This window comes from Lissotriton vulgaris, chromosome 2_1 (assembly GCF_964263255.1).
Source record: "Lissotriton vulgaris chromosome 2_1, aLisVul1.2, whole genome shotgun sequence".
In the NCBI taxonomy this organism is placed as follows: Eukaryota; Metazoa; Chordata; class Amphibia; order Caudata; family Salamandridae; genus Lissotriton; species Lissotriton vulgaris.
In genome coordinates, this window is record NC_141687.1 from 312,340,070 (window position 1) to 312,366,578 (window position 26,509).

The window sequence follows — 26,509 nt, forward strand, 5'->3', positions numbered from 1 at the left end:
TTTGCAGTGTAGGTGTTGCACTTTGTAGCACATTGTCGTCGGATGTGCTGTTATTGCTATGTGTGTGTGCTGCAGTGTGCCACGAGGATGAGGGACATGTCCCAAAGTCATTGTGCGTGTGCAGTCTGCTACACATGATTGTGCATGGATGCCATTGTGCCCATCTCCCCCCGTACCCCCAGTCCCTGGAGGTTACTCACCCTGTTCGCGTTGGGTCAGGTCATATTGAACTGTGTCCATGTCCCCAACTCCTGCCACCATCTCCATACTGATGACTGTGGCCACCATTTCCTCCAGCTCATCCAGCTCCTCCTGGTGCAGGACTCCCACCTACAGTCGCCCTTGCTGCCTTCCTGTTGGCGGCGAGCTTCTCCTTGATTTGGTTGTGCACTATATGCCAGCACCTTTTGACCTCCTCAACACTCCGACTGCATTTACGTTGATGCCATATTTCTGTTTGGGTTGCCAGTGCTGCAGTGGAGGTGACGAACAGTTGTTGGTGGTGTTCTATCACCTCCGTGACGATGATCCGGTCTTCTTCCGGACTGAACCCCATCTTTCTCGTCTCCTTGCCCTTCCCCAAACACAGGGTTCCTGGCTGGTCCTCCATGGGGTTTGTGGAGTTTGGCTTGTCTTCTGCACTCCTTCCGGGTGCATCTATGGTGCTACGCAGTACGAATTGGTTTTGGTGTTTTTTTTTGTTGCTTTTATAGTGCATTTTCCCGCATGACGTGTAGGAATTGCAGACCTGTTGCTGGTATTTGCTGATTTTAGTATCGGGCTTTAGGGCATTGCAACTTTGTGGGCGTTCCTGTTTCGCATTTGTGGTTTGTCGCATTGGTTTTTACGCGGTCATTTGGCACGATATCATGCTACTTTTGCATGGTGCAGCCGGGTTGGAATTGGCCGTTAAGATGGTGTTATTTTCTCGTGATGGACTGCGATATGCCAAGTTGCGTTAAGCTAAATTTGCAATGGTTATCATACGTTCTTGAGAATATCCCCCTGGGTCTTTTAAGGGTACATACAGTCAAAGGTATGGAGTCGAGGGTTTGACTCATCAGTGTATTAGGCAGATCTATTTATCAAGTTGGGTGTAGGAGTCAGAAGTGGTGTATTTCAAGAGGGGTTTCTTCTACAAAACAGATGACAGCTTTACATTTGTATAAATAATCTAGACATATGCATCGTTTGACTCCCTCTTAACTATTGAAGAAGTTTACTCTGTTATAAAATTCTCAAAGTCCAAAAGTGCACATTGTCAGCCAAATTCTACAAAATATTTTCCACTCAATTAGACCTGGTACTCCTATGCTTGTTACACGATTTTGCATCCAATGCTTCTGTTAATGGTACATTTAAAGATGCCACACTTATTGTGCTCCTCAAACCAGATAAGGACCAAACGAAGGATTGCAATTAGCTCATCGATCTCGAAGCTGCAAATCTAAATATGCATGTTAATGTGGTGTGCTGCGCATTAAAAACTTACCAATGGTTGTGATTTTATTACCAATAGTACAATACATATTTTTAAATGTGTTCTATTAATGCAGCAGCTATGAGATGGATGAGGCAAATTCAGTTGTTTCTTTGTGATCATGCCTCTAAATCCATCAATGGTGAAAGGGTTCTTTATATTTAAATAAACCTGTAATGATATGTGTAAAGCACAAATTTCATTGGAAAATAGAGAAAGGTGACATATTGCTAAAATGCATCTGTGAGATGAAATAAATATGGTAATGAGTGCCTTGCAATGTTGAAGGGGCGCTGAATTATTTGTGTGATTTTTATCATCACGTGTCTGTATGTCACCCGCTGCAAGTTTGGCAGCATGGTGAAATCATAGCATCATGTTTAATTTCAAATGCCTGAGCCACCACTGAAGAGCTGGCCCATGGACCAATGTCATCAACTATTCAATTTCAGGGAAGCCAGTAATCTGACTAGGGTTTTCATTTCATTTTGAAATGACATCAGGTGGCAGGCAAGGGCACTTTTAATACACAACATTATAAAAATCTAAATGTGAGTGACAATGTAGTGAGCATTATAATAAAAATTATGACTTAACATTAGTAGGGAGTTTATTGGACATTTCAATATTACCACCAGTTTAATACATACTTTTAAAAGCTTTCTATTAATGTGGCAGCTCTGAAATCAATAAGGACATTGCAGTTCTTTCTTTTTGATCATGCCTCCAAATCCACCAATGGCAAAAAGGTTCTTGATATTTAAATGAACTTGCAACAATGTGAGTGAACCAACTTTTTTATCGGAACATTGAGAAAGGCAACCTATCACCAAAATGCATCTGTAAGATGAAATAAAGATGATAACAAGAACCCGGTGAGTGCCTTGCAATGTTGGAGGAGTGCTGAATTATTTGTGTGATTTTCACTATTACACGTGTGTGTGGCACCCGCACCGGGTTCTATTGCATTGTGAAATTGGAGCGTCATATATATAAATGTGTGTGTGTGTGGGGGGGGGGTGTGGGGGTGTGTGTGCGTGTGTGTGTGTGTGTGGCGTGTGTGTGTGTGTGTGTGCATGTGTGGGTGTGGGTGTGTGTGTGTCCAAACGCAGATGCAAGGGGACCGGGGCTTGTGTGCGACGTCACAGCAATAACACAGCACAACCTTCATGCAACATCCAGTGCACGAAATCAAGTCCTCCAGACAGACGTCAGGTAAGACAGGTAAATCTTCAACAGGAAAGCATTACCCATTTTGACTGCCACGTGGGTCTTAATCATATGCTAATGCAAGGGTCAGTGGCATTGGGATTGGGATTTAAATACACTTAGGAGGACTATGAGTGCACCACATGTCATTTTTAATAAACATTTTTACTTATTTAGTACTCTGTCAATAACATGGCTAATGCCCACTATGAAATAATATTCGAGTTTTAGTAGTCCTGGTTAGAAATCCTGTCTTTCAATGAACTACCATGTCCATAATGCATTGCAAATGTCTTAGAAAGCCTTGTAGTGTCCTTAACTAAATAAACAAACCTGGATGCCTGGATAGGCCTCACTGAAAGCAAACTGCCACATGCTAGCTTCACCTTCCCGGGGCTTTATTAATGGGGGGCACACAGAGCCCCCAGCCCAAAAGCCTTCTCCTCCCTGAGACAATTAATAGAGATATGCTGGGGAGGGCTGCACTCCTGATGCCGATTTCTACCAAGGGGCCCGTATCCCCAGGGGCCAGGACTTTATCCTTTTGTTTCTTAAAAGGGAGTGGCGCTGCACGGCCCATAACCCCAGGGTCAAGCCTTAATATAAATATTTAAATGAAGCGGGAAACCATGCAGGCCCCTCCACAGGCCAACTTCAGCCCTTGGGACCCCATCCCCCAGGGCATGGCCACCCCATTGGGGACCGCAGGGCCCCCACAGCCTTGGCCATCTCTCAGCCTGTTGCTGGAGCCTGAATTTCTTTTTAAACACAGGGAAATGCTGAAACGCAGCTTCCTGTGTGTAAAAAGCAAAGTGTGCTCCGCTTTTATAAAGCGAGAGAAAAATGCTCTTGCTAGCTCAAGGCAGGGAACACTGTTTGCTATGGCGGGATCAGCGCTCCCTCCACACCATAGCACACTGCAATGTCCCAGGCTGGTGGTTCCCCGGGCCATGTAGGGCTCCAAGAGAGGTGCTGGGCCATCTTCCTAGAATATGGCTTGCCTCAGGGAGGTGGGGTTCCCTGGGGATGAGAATGGGCTGGGAGGAGGGCCTGGCAACTTGACCTCTCATTTATTAAAAATATAATTTGGCCCTGTAGAGGTGGTGGTCCCTGGGGCGGGGGCTAGTCCATGAGGCCCCCTACATGGAAATCTAAAATCCCAGGGGAGGTGGTGGTTCCAGGGGCAGGGGGGTACGCGAGGCCTCCCTTTACATAAGTTGCAGGGAGGTGCCAGTTCTTGGGCTGCTGAGGTGGTCATAGGGCCTCCCCGCATTTCTACAAAAATTACCCACAGAGAGGAGGTGGTCCCCGGGGCTGCAGGGAGACTACCTGGCCCTCCGCATTTCACTTGTATTCAGCCCTGGGGAGGTGGTGGTCCCAATCATTATTTTCAACTGCTCCTGGCACCTGACGCATCTGGAGGTCTAAATTAAATGGAACATGGGGACCTGTGGGACCTCGCCTAAAGCCCTAGAGGGTCAGGGCATTTCTACCCTGCCCCCTTTTCTTTTTTTAATCTTTTTTCTTCTGACTCAGTTGAGCTCTCCTGGTTTGAAGGGTTGGCAGCCAATCAGATCTCAGGCACGAGATCGGGAGGGGTCGCTGGTCCACTGCGGCCTCTGTTGTATAACTGAGAAATCTTAACATTTCTCAGCAAAGACTGAACAAATTTGTACCATAAAAGGAGGTCGATTTCTAGACCAACAGCTACCTTTCTGGAAAATTTGGTGTAATTCTGTGTTGAAAGTTTGCTATGGAAATTGACATGGAGAAAAAGTGTTTTGGGACCCCTCCTTTTTCTCGGCCACCGCTTGACGAATCACCACGTAATGTTTAAGACAGCAGCTAAAGTGACTGTCATATTCGTTTTGAATATTTCATGAGGATTCATGAAATGACACCAAAGTTATTGGCAAATAAAAAAACGGGCTTTCTATGGAAACTAGGTCTGAACTATAACTACCAGTAGGTAATACATATATATACATATATATGTATATGCCAAACAAGCTCCCAATTCCACCGTAGAGACGGATTCCAATCAGGACACGGACCACACGGCAAGTTCCAAATTGAAGTGCTTTATTCACCCTTCAGACAGACATGACGCGTTTCATCCGGTCACCCCGGACTTGATCACATGGCATGCCATGACCACCACAGTGCATAAATACTGTTATCCATTAGCTATGGCTCCTCCCCTACTTACAAAGGATCTAGAAAACAGACTATTCGAGAAAGTATTTTTAGTGCAATACGTGTATATGTAAAAGTGTCTCTACTAACAATTATATGAAAAATTGCAATCTTGAACATAGACACAATTAGTATTAAACAAGGGCTAAAGATATAACGGGCAAGTGCCCATAATAGCAATAATAAGAGAATATACATCTTTTATCAATCCTAAGTTCAATATATATATATATATATATATATATATATATATATATATATATATATATATATTCACTGAAAATACCATAGGTTTTAGGGGTGTTATAGTTAGCTGGACATTTCACTCGTACAAAACCATTGAAATTCCTCCGTTACGGTTAGTTGTATTAACTATAACTTGCGAGCCCGCAATCCACTGCTGATTGTGTCACATATTACATCATTCATTACATGGTCAGTGACATCACTGATGACATCTCAAATGACAATACTGATGACATCACCGATGACATCATCCAGTGAATGTGGCTTGGTTCGATATTTAAATAAGTATTATATATATATATATAGCAATCTGCATTGAAGACTGAGTGAAAGTATAAGTGTCTGGATGGAGGATTTAGTAGCACTGTGATTGACTGTCTAAGTGACTAATTTAAAGTGTCTCACTCAATATATGGGATAGTGATTAAACTGTGTGAATATCTGTATAACTTTATCTCTTGTTGTGTAAACTACTACATAAATTGGTTACTAGCTATGTGAAAGTTTATATTAGTTATTAAGTAGTTAAGTGAGTATTTTTATGGGATAGTGAATGCGTGTGTGGTTGGTGGGAGGTGTGTGACTTTCCAAAGATGTGTAAATAGTTGATTTAGTAGGTATATGAGGTTAAGATTGCATGTGGAAACAGTTGTTTGGGTTAGTGAATCTCTTTATGGGTGTGATGATGAGTAAATATATTTCTCAATGATACATGTCCAACAAATTAGAAATGGAAAAGGCAGTTGTTGTATATAAATAAGTATACATAAAACTCAGTGATTGTATGAGTGACTGTAACAAAAATGGTATACTTGTAATAGTGATTTTATAACACACTAAGTATGAGTTACTATCTATATGAATAAATAAAGTGGTGTTTGTATAAGTGTGTAGCTTAGTAAATGTAAGTCTGAGTAATTGTTTGCATAAGTGAGTAGGATGACTGCATATGTGAATAGGATGTGTGCTGGTGTGTAATGTCGGTGTAGGTGTATAAGTATATTTAATAATGTTCTATTGATCTTTGTTAGCATGTATGAGTGAATTTGTAGGTAAGTGTTTAGATGTGTGTGTAGATATAGGAATCACTGAGTGGGTTTTTGGAAACTTGCATTAGTGTGTCCATGGTTTCAAATATGGTACTCCATATTTTATAATGAGTGTTGAAAGGTTATGCTAGTGTATAATGAGATTTATCAGATTGTCATGTAGATGATGTCATCAGTGATGTCAGCAGTGATGTCATTTGAGATGTCATAAAAGAAGTCATCAGTGATGTCACTGACCATGTCATAATTCCTAGCTATAGCATGTCTGAAACCTATGGTTTTTTCAGTGAATTTCAAAGGTTTTGTAAATGACATTTTTAAATGTATTAATTGTTATATTTATTTTTTTGATACTGATTTACTACATTTTTTTAAACTATTTATTCTTAGATACATGTTTTAAATTACATTATAATTACATTATACATTATATTACAAAATATACTTTCTCAGAATGAATTACTTTAGTTTAAATACTTTGCAAATAGGCAATAGACTGTCAGTAGTTACAGTTGTTGCAATGGGCAACACAATTTTAAACACAATGCAACATTGAGCTCAATGGGGATTTATAGTTAAGTGCAATTAGTTACTTTATGGATTACTTTTCTAACCACAGGACTGAATCCTAGTTTTTCTGGGTTTCCACAGAGTTTTTCTGGGTTTCCGCAGACACATGTGCAAACTTTGCGAAGGAGAAAGGCTGCTGCTGCCGTGGCTCCCTGAGGCTCCCGAGGCCTCCTGAGCCTCTCGAGGCTCCCGGGGCCGGTAAATGAGGTCGACAATCCCCCAGGTTCGGCAAACGGGTTGCAAGCGGCAAGTAACCATTAACCAGTAACCGGCGGCCGGCAAGGACAGTTACTGCCAGAACCGGCAAAACTGGCACCCGCTATACGAGAGCCTCTCGCACTCCAAATAGCCTGCCTCCCAGACCGGTGCTAATTCCGGGGCTCCACCACTTCTCCACTACTTCTCCTGCTCCACTAATGCATCAAGCCCATTTTAGCTGGGGCTAGTTGGTGTGTGGTCCGTGGTTAGTGCACAGTGGGCAGATCCGAGTACCCAGGGCAACGGAGCTGAGAGGAGCAGGTACAAGGCATCAGCTGCGAGGCAGCTCAGCTCCTTACTGGTGTCCGTCTATCCCTTGTGTGGAGCCCTCTGCGGTCCAAGCAGGAGCTGGAGCTGGAGAGCCAGGAGTGTCGATTGGCGCCCAGTTGGAGCCCTGTTGAAGATCACCAAACCACCAGATCCAGCCTGAACTGCATTAAAAGGGGAGACGCTGCGCAAGTACTGTTCGAGTAAGGCTGTCCCTGGGCTCTAACGGGCAGAACTCAAAGCAAAGGAAAGGCTTTACCTGAATCACCTTGCCCCGTGGGAGACGCTGCGGCCACCTCTTGATACAGACAGCTCGGGGCACTTAAGCACAACTCCACAAGAACTACAAGACCCAGGAGGCATTTGGTCCGATGTGCATCTGAAGCCCCTCCCACCTCCTAGCACAAATTGGAACATCTTTTCCCGCGGCACGGGACGTGCCGGGCAAATCCAGGGCCAAGGGCGGGCCCGTCCTTGCCCGTCGTCACCCAGTGGAGGCTGGGCTGGGCCGCCCCTCGTACCTGTGTCATTATATATTGCTGGTTCCCGCCGCAAGTAATCTGGAATTGTCGAGTCACGAGGGAAAGATGAAAGAAAGATTGAACTGTGAACTCGGGCTTCCGAAGCGCAAGTAACTGGGGTGAATTGGTGGAGAGAGAGGAGGCCATTTCCCCATCCTTCAAGTGGGACTGTGGGAATGTGTTAGGAGAAGGGTGAGCGGGTAAAAGGGGCAAACGTGGGGCTTTTGAAACTGTGACTTCACATATATAATTAGGGCACACTGGGCACTATACACTGGTAATATGGCAAGCAAAATGAAAACACGCTCCACTAAAGTAAGGGGGAATCCCACATCCATTCCCAGGGAGCCCTGCCCGGAGAAAAGTATACTGCCCTCCCCTGTAACTCAGCCCACTGCAATTGACCGCATGTTGCGGAAAGTGATTGGGGCAGTATTTAGTGAAATTGAGTGGACGGAGAGGCGATTGTCCCTAACACCAGTAATCGATTTCCCCACCTCCCCCAGGGGTCGGAGGTTGAGGTTGTGGACATCTCTCCCACATGCTCCATAGTGTTACCGGATCAGGATATCCCCTGTGCTCAGCCAGATAATAGGGCTGATGCGGTGGATATCGAGAGTGGCAAGCCAGCCCCGATACCCAGGAAACATTGAGCCTGCCCAAAAAAATTGAGAGCCAGGAAAACTAGACTAACTACTCCCTTAGCGATAACAAGAAGTACCCCAGGGGAGGATAGGGTAGCGGGGGCGCCCCAGTTGACAGTTCCTCCATTGTGGATGGCGCAAATAGTGACTGATCTCCAGACCCATCTGGAGTCATTTATTATAAGCCAGTTTAAGCCATTAGCTAGCAGGTTGGACAAGATCTTGAGCGAAGTAAAAAGTAGGGGCCGGGTATCAGGTACCATCCCGGACCTTACTAATAGTGGAAACACACAAGAAGTTAACCCAGCTCAACAGATGACCACACAATCCAGATTAATTATTGTTGGCCAACCATCGGTTGCTCAGACTATTAACACACTTGATCCCCCAATGCGGCAGGATAGGGACATGGTGACTGATGGGAGGCGCTCACATGCAGATGAGAGTCCGCCCATACAATTGCCAGTACAACTTTTTGATCAACCAGTACCTGCCCATGAACAAGAGATAGTACAGCGGGATTTTGCGACCAATAGTCCAACTACCACTGATTTACCTACTATCAATCTGCCTCCGGAAGCGTGCCCCTACGTAGTAATTCTCACAGGGGCACCGGAACTAAAGAGTGTGAAGACAGAGTCACACACAGAACTAAAAAATAAGATTACATATTGGCTGAACCTGAACTCACCTCTTCCTGGCAATAACAAAGGGGAAATTCTTCACGTTAGAAGAGTGAAGTGGCTAGGCACTAGGCCAAAAGACATTGAAGGTAATTGTATAGTGGTAAACTTTAGGGATGAGAATGTAGTAGCACATATACTGTCGAGCAGGATAGGTAACTCTGTGATAAGCCCGTTGCCCCTAGGATATTTTTACCCTAGACAATTTGCACCTATGGATGCCCCTCATTTAATTGGGAGAGCAGGGAAGGGTCCAACCAAAGAGGGGGCAGTAAGCTACAATTGGCATAGCGTTCGGGCGAGGGATGGGGGCTCACCCAGTTGGAGGAACAGGTTTAGCCCACTGGCGTCCCTCGAGGACATTGATTGACTACCTCTGCCCTCACCTACTATAGTATGGCCAGCAAGAAGCAAAGCGGGGTATACCAATCAGGTGGAATCACGAAGGACTGAGATGAAAGCGTTAAATGAAATGGCTTTCACTGATCCACCAGCCATAGATAAGGCTTTTAGGGTCACAGGCACTATTGGGTCAAAGCCCGTCGTGTCCCCAGTACCTATTAGCACTCATGAACCAGTAGGTGACCAAGTAGCCGATGGCGGATTGAGTATAATCTCATGGAATATTGCCGGCTTGGCTGGCAAATTTGAAAATTGCGAATGGCGGAAGTTCATAAGCCGGTTCCAAGTTATCGGCCTACAGGAAGCATGGGTTATTGATAACAGCCCCTTCCACATGACGGGCTATAAATGTTTTTTTGTACCTGCCCAGAAATCGAGCTGAGGAAAGGCAAGAGGTGGATTGTCCATATATGTAGATTTGAACCTGGAGGGAACGTGGTCCGGTGTGGCCCGGTCTTCTGAGAACATACAAGCTCTGTGGTTCTCGGGCAGTGGGCTAAGGATGGTCCTGTTCAATGTATACAACGCAGAAGCTCATAGTGAACATAATCCTATCCTTCAGGAACTAGACCACAGATTGTCTGAAGAGGTTACTTTCTAAAAAAGGGGCAGTTGCTGCAATGACCTTAGTAATGGGCGATCTGAACTGTCACTTATGCCCACTCTTGTTCCTATCAGATGCCGATTGGTCTCGCTGCCCAATAGAGAAAGGCCCCCATTTTGATCACACCAGGGAGGGAGTGATAATGAGCAGGATCCTGAATACTCATGATCTTGAGCACACGATCGATATGATGAGTCGGGAGGGTGACGGGTCCCTCCCCCCTTCTTTTAAGAGGAGAGGGTGCTCATCATTCATAGATTATATCTTGATAGCCAGACTATTGAAAAATTGGATTAACTATGTAGGGATTGAGTGGAGCCCGTTTAGTGATCACAACCCCCTGGTGATTGAGCTTAGGCACATGCCCCGATCTAAGGTGGGAGTGGCGGTTGGTATCACCCAGAGGGCTACGGACCAGGGAAGACGGCTCAGGTGGTCAAAAATCGATGGGGCAACATTCTACAAGTCGCTACTGGACAAAGGGAAACTCCCCATTGAGCAGTGTTTAGATCACGCAGTAGAGGGGTCAGCACTACTTAGTGCATTCGGGCAAATACCTAGGCTGGTGGAGGGGTTGCTGAAATCTAGCGCACCCACAAAAAATAACAACTCACCAAAGTGGTTTGATGGTGAATGCTCACATGCCCTACGGGAGCTTAAACATAGTTTAAAAGACAAACCCAGAGATATACAAAAAATAGCCCAGAAAAGACAGAATTACAAGAAGGCAGTCAAAAGGAGGAAAGCAGCCCTTCAGGGAAAAGCTAGGGCAGACCTGAGAGAGGCAGCAGATAGAAGGGGCATTGCTGAATTCTGGAGAATAATTAACAAGCCATGCTTCCAGGATAGCAATGCCCCTGAGATTGGAACTAATATTCTGCCGGACCAGTGGGTTACACATTTTAAGGGCTTGTATAATCATGCACAGGAACCCAGCTATGGGAGGGGTCAAGTAGCTCTGCAAGATCAGGCTGTGGACTTTACTTTAGCCTAAATAACTGTGGGAATTATGGGCCTGACAAAAAATAAAGCCCCAGGCACCAATGGCACTCCGCCTGACCTTTATTTGAGTAATGTTGAGTTATGGGCACCAATCCTTACTAGAGTTATAAATGCTGCTATTAGGTCAGGCTTACCCCAATACTGGTCTACGGCCATAATAGTTCCCATCTTTAAGAAGTGCAACAAGGACAGCCCCCAGTGCTACCGACCCATCACACTGATTGATGTTTCAGCTAACATCTTGGGTAGGGTTATCCTTAATCGCCTTACTGAGTGGACCGATGAAAATAAAACCATCTCAGAAATTCAGTACGGCTTTAGAACAGGGAGGTCCACAAGCAACCAATGTCTGAACCTCTATTTACTGGTTGCTAAATATACTAAAACCAGTAACGAGGCCATCTATTTGGGGTTCATGGACTTGGCAGCAGCTTTTGACCACGTGAACAGGGACAAACTTTGGTCATTCATGAGCACCCTGGGAATTGACCCAGCCCTGATCACCATCCTGAGAGAACTACATGGGGAAACCATTGCCAGGGTACGTTATAATACGGAAGGGGGGAACACTGATCCTTTCCTGTGCAATAGCGGTGTGAGGCAGGGCTGTATTCTTGCCCCATTCCTATTTTCACTTTATATTAATAACATAGAGCAGTTCTTGATTAATTTAAAGACGGACTGCCCCACAAGTAGGAACGCGCCATATTCCGGTACTTTTGTACGCGGATGAAGCTGTCCTACTAGCTCATACCCCGAAGCGTCTACAGACCTTAATTGACGGTTTCGTCAAATTTATGGACACCCTGGATCTCTCAGTCAACTTGAGCAAATCGTATGTAATGCTGGCGGGTAAGAAACCCTGTACTAGTTTCTCCTATAATATAGGAAAACATATATTAGAAAGGGTGCAGTTCTTTTCATACCTTGGCCTGCTATTCGATGGTTCCGTAAAATGTAATTCCCTGGTGGAGGAACGTTGCTCGAGACTAATATCCTCTAACGGCGCTATAGCCAACTATGGGCGGAGGCTGGGTCGCTGGTCCCCGGAACAGGTCATGAACCTGTACAGTTCCATTTGCTGTTCCAAAGCCACATATCGGGCTGAAGTTTGGGGCTTTGTTAACATCGAACAATTGCAACAGGAGGAAAACAAAATATTAAGATCTATTTTGAAAATACCCCATAGTATCCCAGCTGTAATCGCTCATAGGAAATTAGGGTGCCCGTATATTGAGGACTTGGTCAAATTTAGACCGATAGTGACCTGGGTAAAAATCTGGTTAAATCTCGAAGCAGCATTGAGCAGGAAAATCTTAAAAGATTGCCTGGAGAGGGATAAAAGCATGAATATACTATGACTGAAATATGTAAAATCAAACCTGGAAAGTTTGGACCAAGTGGATCTTTTTACAAATCCCACATTAATTTTAACCTTAGATAAGCTTAGAATAAAAAAATGTTTTCTGGACCAGAGAACGACACATAGAGTAGCTGTAGAAGGGACTAAGCACACAGTGATCGCCCATAGCTTGGTTAAAAGGGCACATGAAATTATAACAGTGATCAGTTAGTGCCTGGATCATTGCATGAGTGCATAGCTACTGATTGAAAGATTACAATACTGCAAGGAGAGTGCGTGAGTGAATTTATAAGTGCTTGGGTATTGGCGGAGTGTTTGGATTAGTACATGGTAGTGGCTAGGTGACTGGAGGACTGCACCGGGAGTGACAGGGTAATTCCTGGGCTGCATGGGTACTACCAGTCGAATTGAAGAAGCGAATGAGAAGTGTGTAGGTAGTACACAGGGATTGTAGCAATGCATGTGTTAGTGCCTGGATTATTGCATGGCTACATGGGTAGTGACTGGATGATTAGAGTGCTGCAAGGACAGTGCATGGAGATTTTATAACTGCTTGGGTTTTGGCAGCGTGATTGGGTAAGTACATAGTGCTGGCTGGGTGATTGGAGGAGTGCATGGGTAGTGACAGAGGGATTTTGGGAGCGCATGGGTACTACCTAGGTAATAGAGAAGTGAATCAGTAGTTTGTAGGTGGTTAGAGATAACCATGGGTGTAGTTTGCGAAGTAGTGCTCCGTGTAGCTACGCAAAGTGCACTTCACACTACGCAAGCTATGCGCAGCTGCGAAAAATGCTGTTTGCACTGATTGGACAGTGCCGGATGCTTGTCTGCACTGTGCAATCAGTGCAAACTGCACCTTGCACAGTGCAAGAGGTCGTTTTTTGCCGCTTGAGTAGATTTCCACTCGAGCGGCAGCTCTCTCAACGCGGACTGGTAGTTTCTCATAGCGAGCGTTCGTGAGCATACGCGACCACTCGCAATGAGAAACCTGACCTCCCCGCATTGAGAAGCTCGCCGGGAGCTTTATTTTCCACGCTGTCGATTGGCAACTTGATGTTGCTGATGCTGAACGAGGAAAAAGTCTTGCCGGGATGTTATTTTGCTAGCTCGTGGTCGACAACTTGACTTTGAGGACCGCGAGCAAGCCAAAAATGCCCGATGCACTACGCTACGAGTGTTTGCGTGGTGCTACGTGCAATTCGCGTATTGCGAAGTAGCGCAAATTATGCGAGCGTAGCGTCATGCTTTGCCCCGGCTTAGTTAGAGGTCTGCATGGGAAGTGCTCGGGGTGTTGTTGCTGTGCATGAGTTAGTGCATGGGTCATTGCTTGAGTGCATGGGTACTGACTGGATGATTAGAGTACTGCAAGGAGAGTGCATAATGAATTTATAAGTGCTTGGGTTTTGGCTGAGTGATTGCATAAGTAGACACATGTCACATCAGTCCCGCCCCCTCCCAGCAACACTCTGCAAACGCGCCCTATGGTGCATTTTAAGTTGGGGGATTAATTCCCCTTGAATCCTGAGGGTCCCTGGGGGCCAACTAGCCCACGAGGTACCTTAAGTAAGTGCCACAGAGCTGCGTTGCGGAGAGGTGGTCCAAGGCCATGCCGCTTTTTACCCCTCTCTGCAACCCAGCTCTGTGGTGCTTACTGGATGTACCTGCTGGGATAGTTGGACCCAAGGGACCCTCAGGATTCAAGGGGACTTCATCCCCCAACTTAAAATGTGCCACGAAGAGCGTTTGCACAGCGGTGAAGGGAGGGGGTGGGCCTGAGGTGATATGTGTGCAAACACCCCCTGTGGTGCCTTTTAAGTTGGGAAATTAAGTATCCTTCAATCCTGAGGGTCCCGGGGGGCCAACTAGCCCACCAGTTAGCTCCAGTAAGCGCCACAGGCCTGGGTTGCAGAGAGGTGATCGCATGTGTTGTGAGCTATTATAGCAACTCACTATGCATTGTCCCCCAGTTAACTTAAACCACAATGTATCCAACAACTGCAATTATGATCCTTCAATATGCGTTTCTTGGAGACAAATAATATCAGCATATAACTTTTATTTACACTATACTCTGGGGGGCAGATTTACAAGCCACTTGTGCCACTTTTGCGTCACTTTTCCCATGTTAAAATTGACATAAAAGTGGCGCAAGGGGCTTGTAAATCGGCCCCTGGATCTGGAACACAGTTAACACATGTACGGGTACGTTTTGGTAATCAGTATTTACACAAAATGCATTTTCCCAACTGCAATGAGAAAAAAATACTTTCAGTAGTTGAGAAAATACCAAAGATGGGACCTAGTTGCAGCAAATGTGAAAGAAAGCAGGCTTGAAGAGCTTATATATAGTATGTAATTAAGTATTTAGCTTGTTTATGTGAGTTCCTATTCAGGCAGATAAAAACACTGAGTTAAAAGTAGATGGTAGATGTTTGTCCGGGATAATGTATGTGGGTAAAGAGGTGAAGCACAGCTTCTGTGTCACTCTGCAACTAGAACATTAGTACTAGACATCGCATCCTAGTTCTGTTCTAGATGTTTAATTATGTATCACACTGTAAATCCCATTGCATGCATGATGTTGCTGTAATTACACACAGACTCATTTCATAATTATTTTTTCTCAATTACCTAGTGATATTTATGTACAATTAAGCACTTTCTTTAATAAGAGAGACATTTATTCTAGAAGTGAAAATAAGTCCGGAAACTTCACAAGATCATCAAATATCATGCCTGTGGAAGACCTCTTTTATATATGAGAAGCATCAATCACATTTCATGTTCCCTTTCTAGAAAATCAGTAAAGTAGCACTTACAGGAGATGGAATCCGTGTATGAAGGCACCAGTCCTGATGGTGTCTTCTGCTTCAATCCTGCTCGTTCTTGCGCCTAGGAGCAAAAAGATGAGTCTGAGGTATCATTCCTCTGCTCCCAAATGGATATTTTCATTGCGCCATATTTTATCGACGTCATGACTCTTATCATTGGTTTAGTCTCGTTCACACCCACACTCGCTCATCACTGCCTCATAGATGCCGCCTTATTGTGCATCATAACTACTCACAACCTATGTACCTTATGCTTCGATCCCATGCATTTCTGGTATATGTGCTCTGGATCTTCTATGAACACAAGTGCACTTCGAGTGGACCTCTACAAACAACTCAAGTGCATTCTGAAACACCTTAAACACCACCTGCATCTCCAAGTTCAGATGTACCAAAGTTGAATGAAGATGCTCCTGTGAACCTACCATTCATTAGCCTGATCTTCCTTTCGGTGTTTCATGATTGGTAAACTCACCTACTGATGCTCAACCTAGTTTGGACAGTTTGATTATATTCTCACAATCTTTACAAATACTTTGAAGTAATTTTCTCTTAGAAGACTATGATCTGTAATTATTGCAGTTATTTCCTCACAATGGATTTACTGTTACTGGGGACATCAGTAATTCAGAGAGCAGGGGAATACCAGGAAATATTTTTGCCGTGAAAATCTTATTATATGTATAACGAATTGGATAATATAAAGTAATAGTTTTAGCTTGAAACAAGGAGGATATGTTAGCTACATATTGTCGATTTATGTATTTTAAAATGGTCTATATTAGATGTTTTATGTATATTTAGTATTGATTTTAACTTTATAATTGTTGTAACTTTATAGTTTATGCGATTGATTGAATAACAGGATTTGTGAGTTGTTGTGCAATAGCCAGCAAACATTGGACTTAATGAGCAAAATTCTGCATGTGTTTCTGAAGAATTCCACCCATAGCCTTCACATGCCCCAAAGCAATTGAAATGTCTACGTGGAATACCATTTCGCAAGTTCACTTGGTAGGGCAGCCGGCAGATTATTAATGTACCTGAACACCAGCATACCATGGACGTACGATCTAATTGGATCAGGACAAACATGGATTTAGTGCATAAAAATTGAATTACCACCAGACCTCTGCTCAGGATCGCAGGCCTCTCCAGAGTTACGGTCATTGGTAATCTGCAACATCTACATTCACCCAGAATCTAAGAAGAAACAAGAGGAATTCACGACCCCCAAAGCACTGGTCAAATCTCTGCAATCCACCTTCCCACAGGCGGGATTTGTAGTGTCAGGCGACTTCATCATGTTTTTATTACAAGTAGACCACACACAAAATATCCAATAAAACAAACTGAAAGGCAAAACAATTCCACCACTGATAACAAATAATCAGAATAAGGACAGACACGGCTAGCTGTGTGCCTTGAAATTTGCTGAAATCGTCATGATCACTTTGAACGGTCGTTTCCCACAAGACCTGCCTGCAGCCACGACCAGAATAGTTAAACAGACTCAATCAGTCGAAGTTGATACCATAATGGACTTGGAGCTACTTCAAAGAGTCCAGCTACCAAATAATACACAAATTGGAGAGCGATCATAGTCTGCAATCAATTGATCTTAGCCTTCCATGTGTAAGGGCACCAGCAAGTAACGACTTGACGGAAACCCCAAGCCCATATAACCTAAAATGACTCGCATGGAATGGAAAGAATGTTGAAGAAATTAAGACCTACGTAATAAAGGCACAGGAAAAAGGCGAGGAAAAACAATCAGTTGACCATCGGGCCAACTGGTAAAAGATGATTATAAGTTTAACAAACAAATTTGGTTCCTAAAACAAAAGCCATAGAAGACAACCAATGACAGCATTATTGGTACATCTTGGCTCTATAGTGTGTACAAAAAGGATTCTAGGCCAGGAAATTAGAAAGTTGCAAGGAAAAGATCAGATTATGGGTGAAGACACAAAGAGAAAAATCCACAAATTAAGGCAAAAATACAAAAAAGAGGTTTGGATAGCAAAGAAAAATCAACAAATAGAAACTTGACAAAAACTATTGGAAACAGGCAAATCAAATAATACGAGGACATTTTAGGCAGAAATTAACAAAATAGTAAACGGAGCATTCCATGAATACAACGTGAACATACTAGAGGCAGATTGGGTACATCAACATCACCCAGAGCAAAATCAATGGAACAATTGCAACCTTCAAGTACTGAAATCAGATCACACTTCTCATCCCCAACATAAAAGGGAAGAATATGAATAAAACTTTGGTGAAAATTGGATCAGACCACATCAATCACAAATGGTTATAAAAAAACGGAGGAACTGCCGCTCGAAGTCGCTGCAAAGGAATCTCCTGCACCGGGCACTTAAAAGTTATTCCCGTCTTCTGTGGGATTGCTGGTGAGCTGAAAACCGGACCCTGCATTGAAGCTGCTAATTGGTTTTTGGACATTGGGGTGCGGGACTGCGAGGCCCAGGCTTCCTTGCGCTTGTGTCATCGCGCGCACCTGGTGCCTTTTCCCGCCCCTCCTCCGCGCTGACCTGCTGGGATTGAAATAAGACTCGCTGCCCCCGCTCCGCGGGAGCCGCTCGAAGTCACTGCAAAGGAATCTCCTGCACCGGGCACTTAAAAGTTATTCCCGTCTTCTGTGGGATTGCTGGTGAGCTGAAAACCGGACCCTGCATTGAAGCTGCTAATTGGTTTTTGGACATTGGGGTGCCGGACTGCGAGGCCCAGGTTTCTTTGCGCTTGTTTCATCGCGCGCACCTGGTGCCTCTTCCCGCCCCTCCTCCGCGCTGACCTGCTAGGATTGAAATTGACTCACGGCCCCCGCTCCGCAGGGGCCGCTCGAAGTTGCTGCAAAGGAATCTCCTGCACCGGGCACTTAAAAGTTATTTCCGTCTTCTGTGGGATTGCTGGTTAGCTGAAAACCGGACCCTGCAATGAAGCTGCTAATTGGTTTTTGGACATTGGGGTGCGGGACTACGAGGCCCAGGCTTCCTTGCGCTTGTGTCATAGCGCGCACTTGGTGCCTCTTCCCGCCCCTACTCCTCTTCCTCCATATAAGGAACGCCCAGAACGCCACCTCGGGACGCGAGCCGGGCGAAGCCCGGGCAAAGGGCGGGCCCTTTTGTGCCCGTTCGTGACCGATCTTGACCGGACTGGGCCCCTCCTCTTGCATTTGTCCCAAACCCTGCCAGCTTCATCGGCTTCACATGGCTGGACGAGAAACGAGGAGCAGGAACTCACTAGCCGGAGGTTCTACAGTTGGAGGTATGGAAAAATTTCTCATTAGAGCCAATACAATTATAGACACTGAAATGAATGTCCTTGAAAATCGCCTGTCCAAAGAACTGTCGGCTATCAAGAGATCCTCTCTCGGAACAATATCTAATGCCAAAACCCCTGAAAGGCCCATCGAAACCATTACCAGCGACGTGCCTGGCCAAGCTTCCATTTCTGAAGTTGACAAACAGGCTTCACTGGACTTAGACATCTTGGTTAATGAAATACTTCCTGAAATTGATTTAGTCCTTGATAATAATGTATCCATTTCTTCTGAACTTGATGATACTATTATTAACACTCTGTCACAGGGGGTTAAAGAAGGGGCTACCTCAAAACGCAAGAGGACCTACAATAAGAAAGCCGGTAGAAAGTCTAAATCTGCGAAGTTACAACATGACACCATCCCCCCTCCAACTAGTTCAACCCAACCACTGCTTAGCAACGAGGTATCAATTGAAAGTTTGGGTGCCCTATTCAAATCGATCCTATTCCCCCTAGAGGCCAAAATGGAGCGAATAGAACTCAGACTGTCAAATATAAAGAAAGTCACAGCTGCCATACTGGCTAATTCCAAAAAGCCCAGTAATCCGAGTACCTTGCCAACTACCCTTACTATCCCTGGTCCCTCACTAGTTAAAGAGGCCTTAAATGTAACCTGCCCTCCCGTAGGCACCCAGGACCCCAACCAGGTTAATAATGTACCCCCGCAACAAATATCTGGGCCGCAACCAATTAATGCTAATGCAAATGGGTTAACGGTCGATGGTCAAATAGGTTCCCCAGCCAAAGAACCTAGAGCCCCTGGACCACGTTTGCCAGACATTCCACCTGAAGCAAATCGTTTTATGGTAGTCTTAGCGGAAGCTCCTACCCTGGAAGCCGGAGAAGCTGAAACCTTTAATTCCCTAAAAAGCAAAGTTGTTAGGTGGCTCAACTGGAATAGACCGCTCCCGGCCCACCTCCACAACTAAATTACCATGGTAAGAAGGGTGCCTTGGCTGGGTAAAACTGTTAAGACCATAAATGGAGATTGCATAACGGTCAGTTTCAGAGACCCCAGAACCGTCTCGCATATCTGTGCGGGCTTTAATAGATCCTTTGACTCCACCATCCAGACCCTTCCAGTGTCCTTTTTCTTTCCACCTAATTATATGAATCATGTTAGAGGTAGAGATGACTGGCTGTAACCCCTATGAAGTTACCTTCTCCTACCATTATTAAACTCCTGGAGCTACCCTTGGAAGCAGTCCCAGCGGATACCCACCTCCCATTAGTCTCTTTGGATATATTAGAGGAGCCGCTACCAACCACAGTGTTCCCAAGTGTCCTTGGATTCGCAGAGCCTGTCTCTTGTCCACCTGGTTTCAAAATTGTGAGCTGGAATATTGCCGGTTGGCGACAGAAGGTGTCGTCTCTGGGCTGGAGGAAATTCATCTCCAAGTTTGACATCCTCTGTTTACAGGAGACCTGGTTTGCGACAGATATCCATTTTGACGGCTTTGTGTCCTACAATTGTCTAGCGCAAGAGTCCACTATGGGTAGGGCAAAAGGTTGGCTCGTAATTTTACTGTCTGTGAACTTCCCAGTATGTGTGAATTCCCATTCTACCGTAGGATTCCATTCACAAATTCTAAGGTTGGAACAAAGAGGGGGCCGTGATACTTTGTTAATCAATCACTACAACAATATGTTTGATTCCACGAGTACTCGTGTTGTAGATGAACTTGAGGCATCTGGTAAGAAAATTTGTAGAGATACCCATAAGCTTTGTGATATCATCTGGGGAGGTGATTTCAATATCCGGATTTGTCCCTACTCTTTTACAAATGTATGTGGGTTTGACGGGGATAACGGGGAGAACCGGGCCCATTTTATCCACACTCCTTATGGTGACTCCCTTAATACCCTTTTGTTAAATATTGATTTGCTAATCCACCAACCTGCCGCGGATAAAGAAGGTAATATTGCACCGACTTTTGTTGGGAGGAATTCCGCCTCCGTCATTGATCACTTGCTGATATCAGTACATATTGCCCCACTCTGTACGGTCCCTATCATTGTTGATTTTGGTATTAGTGATCACAATGCCATTACTATGTCGACTTCCATCTGAGGGACTATGTCTAGTTTTAAGCGCAGGATTGATGATGAGATCACCCCTTGCAGGCAAAATGGTATTCGGATTAAATGGTGTGGGGACAATTCTAATAAACTGCTGCGGAAAATAGTGGGAGCAGGTTCCGAAGAGCTACTCCGCTGTCTTGACGATGATGCTGCCCCCTGGTACATTATCGCTGATTTTGAGAAACTCGGCGATATAATTAAAAGGTCCCTCACTATTACAAAGGGTATATCCAAGAGGGCAGCTTTAGGTTGGTTCGACAGAGCCTGCACAAATTCGTTACAAGAACTAAAGAGGGCATTGTCAAACCACCCTAGAGACAGGGATGCCGTTACACTTCTTAGGGCGGCCTGTAAACACCAGTTGACCCGTAGAAAAAAGGAGCTTAGGGAGCAAGCCTGGGACAACCTGACCAAAGCGGCGGAGCTGCGTGACAGTAAGTTATTCTGGAGTACTGTCAACAGCCCATTCCTCCAAAAGGAGGAATTCCCAGTTTTAACTGCCCATGTTAGTGAAGATAGCTGGGTCCAATATTTTACAGGAATCTTTGATCCGGCCAGGGAGGATCAGGCTTGTCTTAGTGCTGATATTATAGGATTTAAACAACCCCTGGGGATTACACTACAAGAAGTAGATAATGCCATCCGTAACAGCAAGGGGGGGAAGGCCCCAGGACCGGAAGGAGTTCCGGTCGACCTGTATAAAACTGATCTGGCACTATGGAGTCCCCTCCTGACCCAGGTGTTTAATGCCTCCGTCAACGATAGAACTCCCTCTACCTAGAGTGAATCCATAATTTTGCCGATTTATAAGAAGGGTGATAGAGGAGAGGCCAAGAACTACCGCTCTATCTCCCTTCTGGATTCCTCATTAAAAATTATGAGCAGGGTCCTACTGCTACGACTGGAGGATTGGGCTGAAGCCAATAATATCCTTGCGGACTCCCAATATGGTTTCCGGAAGGGTCTCGGCACAATCGAGCAGTGTAATAATTTAGATCTTATCATAGGGAAATACACCAAAGCTAAACAGGGCTCTTTATTTCTTTGCTTTGCAGACCTCTCCAGTGCCTTTGATCTGGTGGATCATACTCTCTTGTGGTCCACCTTACTCAAAATGGGAGCCCCGGCAGCTATAATTTATTTCCTGGCTAGACTTTACAACAAGTTGTCAGCACAGATCCGCTATGGGCAAGCGGGGGCATGCACGAAGAAGATCAAGGTTAAATCCGGCATTAGGCAAGGTTGCGTCTTGGCCCCGCTACTTTTCTCCCTTTTTATAAATTCTATGGAGTCCGACTCGAAGAGGGTCCAAGCCGACGCTCCTCAAGTTGAGGGCCAACCAATACCGGTACTACTTTATGCAGACGATACTGTCCTACTTTCGAGAACTCCAATAGGTCTTCAAAAACATATGAATCACTTTTATGATTTTATTCAGGGGAGGAAATTAAAGATCAACCATTCTAAAACTTTTATCATGGCTTGTGGGAAAAAGGTGAATCAACTTAAATCATTCCAGTTCAAGGAACATCGAACTGAGGTTGTGGACAAATTTTGTTATCTAGGTATAACTTTTAGTAACAGTGGGTCGTGGGCCCCGGAGCTACTCAATGTCAAGGCCAAGATGGGAAAGGGGTCCTCAGGAGTATTTCGTTTTGCTTCTAAACTAGGCAATCGCCGCATCCCTGATATGATGAATGTCTACCGGCACAGATGTGCTTCAATTTCCCTTTACGGCTCAGGAGTGTGGGGACATTGGAACCAAGGGGAACTGCAAGTAGCTGAAAACGTATTCCTTAAGAGACTCCTCTGTCTCCCTCCCTCGGCATCCACAGAACTAATATATAAAGAGGTGGGGTTGGAATACTTGACTGATCTAACAGGATTGAGACCCCTTATGGCATGGAGGTCAATCTGGGCTAAAGACGAAACTGGATTTACCAGGCGAATAATTCAAGACTGTCTTCGCTTGGACAAAGTCCGCCAGATCCCCTGGTTAAAATATGTTTTAAAATCCTATAGGAAATTTTTGATTTGGATGTTCACAGTGACCCCTTATGTGCCATCAATATACCTAAACAGGAGGTCAAAAGTGTTTTTTTGGGGAACAAATCTAATAGGCGTAAAGATCAATGTAGCCATTTTACAACTCATGTTTTTTATTTATCCAACAAGGAGGAAGGTTATGGCATGCCTAAGTATTTAAAAGTAATTACCAAACAGTCACACCAGTTTGTTCTTACAAGGCTGATATTAGGCATTGTTCATAACCTGGTGGCATTCCCAAGGATGAAAACGTATACTTCAACTCCATGCCCGTGTGATGGTACCACCAAACAGAGCACGTTGCACTTTATGCTAATTTGTCCACTGTATATGCACCTTCGTATTTGTTACCTCAAACCTCTTTTTAAGAAATACTCTGTGTTTACAACTGCTACTGCCATGAGATTACTTTTTGCACTTGCTACCTCGGATATCTGTTTTTTTACTGCAACCTTTATTACAAAATCAGTGTCCATTAGAAACAGCCTGGAATTTTAACATTGCCTTTTGTATAATTAGTTGCTGCTAGGTCCATGGTATTGCCTCCATTCGAGTTGTCCCAATTCTTGTAATACATTGGAATTATTTTACCTTGTAACAATTTTAATGTGACACTTTTAATTCTGTGTGCTTTTATGATTGTTTATTGAATAATCGAATAAAGCTTATGAACTGAACTGAACTGAACTGAACTGAGGAATTCTGGCGCACCTGGCCCAAACGGTTTGCCAAATGGGCTCTTTAAACAAGACCAATCGTTTTGGGCAGAATACCTCAACCCAATGTTCAACCAAGCCTTTCAAACGGGAAACATACCACCATCATGGAGAGGGAGAATTTTGCATCCAATTTTGAAAGCAGACGCGAGATTAGACCTGGCGAACTATAGGCTAATCGCTCTCATTGAGGTAGCGGCCAAAATATACGCATCAAATCTCCTGAAAGCACTGGAAGAATGGATCACCACGAATAAGATCCTCCCAATTAAACAGACCGTGTTCAGTCCGGGAACAAACATGTTGTGTAACTTGTTCGCCTTAAATATTCTTGTCGAAAAAGCTAAGAACAAATCGACAACATTGTATACCTGTTTTGTCGATTTAAAAGCAGCGTTCAACACGGTACCAAGGGAGATCCTATGGCAAAAGATGGCAAGGTTACTGCAGGCCATCATCAATCATAAAAAAAAATGAAAGTCATCTGTTTTCCATCACGCACAGGGCGGCAAAAATTCAAATTCAAACACTACAGAGCAAAGCGTCACATACAAGTACCTAGGAGTAGTGGTAGACTCAAGGTTACGATAAGGAAAAAACAGGAATAAAACCCCTTCCCTCTTTGAGACCTGGGCACCACCTCTACTGCACCCTTCTGAATCAGAAGATAAACTTGATGGAAAAGTTCCTTAATGTGAGAGGGTGGCGGTCCGGAAGATGGAGTTGGAGGAGGGATGGTGACGAATTCCAACGCATGGCCCTTGTCTACGATGTCTAGAACCCAACGGTCCGAGGTGATGGAGGACCATTGAGAACCAAACAGGGAGATTCGACCACCAATCTGCTGGGTTAAAGGCAAGTCATTGTCGTTTATTAGAGGATCCCCTGTAAGAGGATTTTCCTCTATAGGTTTTGGCTGGCTGTTGGCGAGACGACTGTTGTCGGTTATTGGAGTTGTTTTGATTATAGGAGCGATATTGATTGATTCCTCCTCGAAAATTAGAGTTGGTGCCTCGTCCTCGAGCACCCCGAAAGGGCTGCTTTTTAAATTGTAGGGTTCCTAAGGCACGTGCCGTGTCCGTATCCTTTTTAATGGACTGTAGTGCCTCATCAATGTGTGCCCCAAAGAGTGACTCGCCATCATACGGCATATCCAGAATCTTTACTTGAACTTCCTGACGGAAGGAGGTGGAGCGCAACCAGCCTTGTCTTCGTAAGACAGCTGCTCCCGCAAGCTGTCGGAAACCAGTGCAGGCTACATCTACTGTGTAGTAAATAGGTCCACGCTTGAAGGTAGTTTTCATGTAGTTTTATTGAGCAGATAAGTTAAGTCAGGTACAAGCTCAATAGGAGATTTAAGGGACCTAGGGAAGACCATTGGGAGACCCCACCAGGAGCTCCTATCCAGGTGCTCAGCCCATCCAACTGTCACTCTGCAGTCAGAGTACTAACATTCTGACTGCAGCATTTATGAACATTCTAAAGATGGTATAAATGCATCACATAGGGAATGATAGGATATTACATATCCCCCTTTCTTATATAAAATTTTAAAAGTTAGAAACATCATTTTAGAAGCAGAGAATGAAATCAAGAAAGGAGAGCACAAGAAAGAAAGAATTAACGAAATAGGAAAAGAAACAATCCAGAAGTAGGAATAGGAACAAACCAGAAATAGAAATCCAGAAAGGGAAAAGAAGCAATCCAGAAATAGGAATAGGAGAATAGAACCAAACATACAGACCATCCTCCCTTCTCACACAACGGCAGAAAAGAAAAGAAGAAAATACGAAACACAACTCCAACGCATACCTACTGGCCAGAACAGGAATGAATGGAGAACAAAGAGAAAAGGAAATTATGGAACACAGAAAATCAGAGAAAGAAGAATAAAACAGAAAAGAAAATGAGGAACAAATTAGGAGAACCTCATCAAAACACTATAAACCATAAACAAAAACATATCAGTAGTGCAATGGAAATAGTGCGAGAAAAATTAATTAAAACACAGTAAAACAGAACATATTTAGCTAAAAAAAATGCATGAAGGCACTAAAATATGACTAGACATAAGCTAAATATGATAATAAGGCATAATCTCTTTATGAAAAAAACAAAGTGCACCAAAATAGAAACAGAACTTACTGGCAATGTAAGAATAAATAGTAAACTGTGTGGAAAGCCACGTTGTGCACTTAATAAAATGCTAAATAACTAGCAAAATGAGAAAACTCGTGAAAAGAGATATAAGAAACTTTAAACTTTTCAAAAATCCCTTCAAATTGGACCGAAAAGACAGAGTATGGGTGGGAACCCATGTCACACAAAGGGAATTGTACCCTAAAATAACTCCTAATCAGGAAAAGAAATACACGAATAAGTATGAGTAGGAACCCATAACAATAAAGTCAAGGGACAGTATCCCAAGCAAGACGAAATGCACCTACAAAACTAATGGGGTCCATGTGAGGACAACTAATGTGGTGCTGTTGAGAACTAAAGGATTATAATTCTTAGCAAAACACAGAGAAACAAAAATTGGTGTAATCTGTGTATAGACTCTAGATGTGCACACTTAAGTCACATTTCGAAAAGTACAGACTACATAGAAGAGGAACTCAAAAGGAGTGACTAGTGAAAGAGTGTGCGCACCACTCAACACTAAAGATGAACTAGGGTAAGGAGACCAGCTCCAAAACACTTCCAAACTGTCCCCAAACAACACTAAAATATAACATTTCATCTAAAAACCACACAAACCCAGGCAGCTAATAGCAGTGAACATTACAAAAAAAACATATCACCAACCAGAGTGATGATATAAAAGAAAAAAAAATGCTGTCAAATGGCACATTACTTTTGTAGGTACTCGTAATAAATGGCAAGAACATTAACCTATCTCTAAGAAAAGAGAACAGGAACCTAGAATAAAATGAACAACCTATAAATCGTGCACACCAAAACTAAGACAATCCTGTAATAAATCTGTAAC

General features: G+C 44.1%; 1 protein-coding gene across 2 annotated transcripts in view; it reads right to left on the bottom strand.

Annotated features, from left to right (window-relative positions):
* Positions 1-26,509, bottom strand: part of LOC147730245 (multidrug and toxin extrusion protein 1-like) — a 673,781-nt gene that overhangs the window by 17,865 nt on the left and 629,407 nt on the right. For both annotated transcript variants that reach the window (XM_086958536.1, XM_086958535.1), the window contains exon 16: positions 15,314-15,386. In XM_086958536.1, the coding sequence (XP_086814662.1) occupies positions 15,314-15,386 (73 nt within the window). The remainder of the gene's footprint in view (positions 1-15,313; positions 15,387-26,509) is intronic.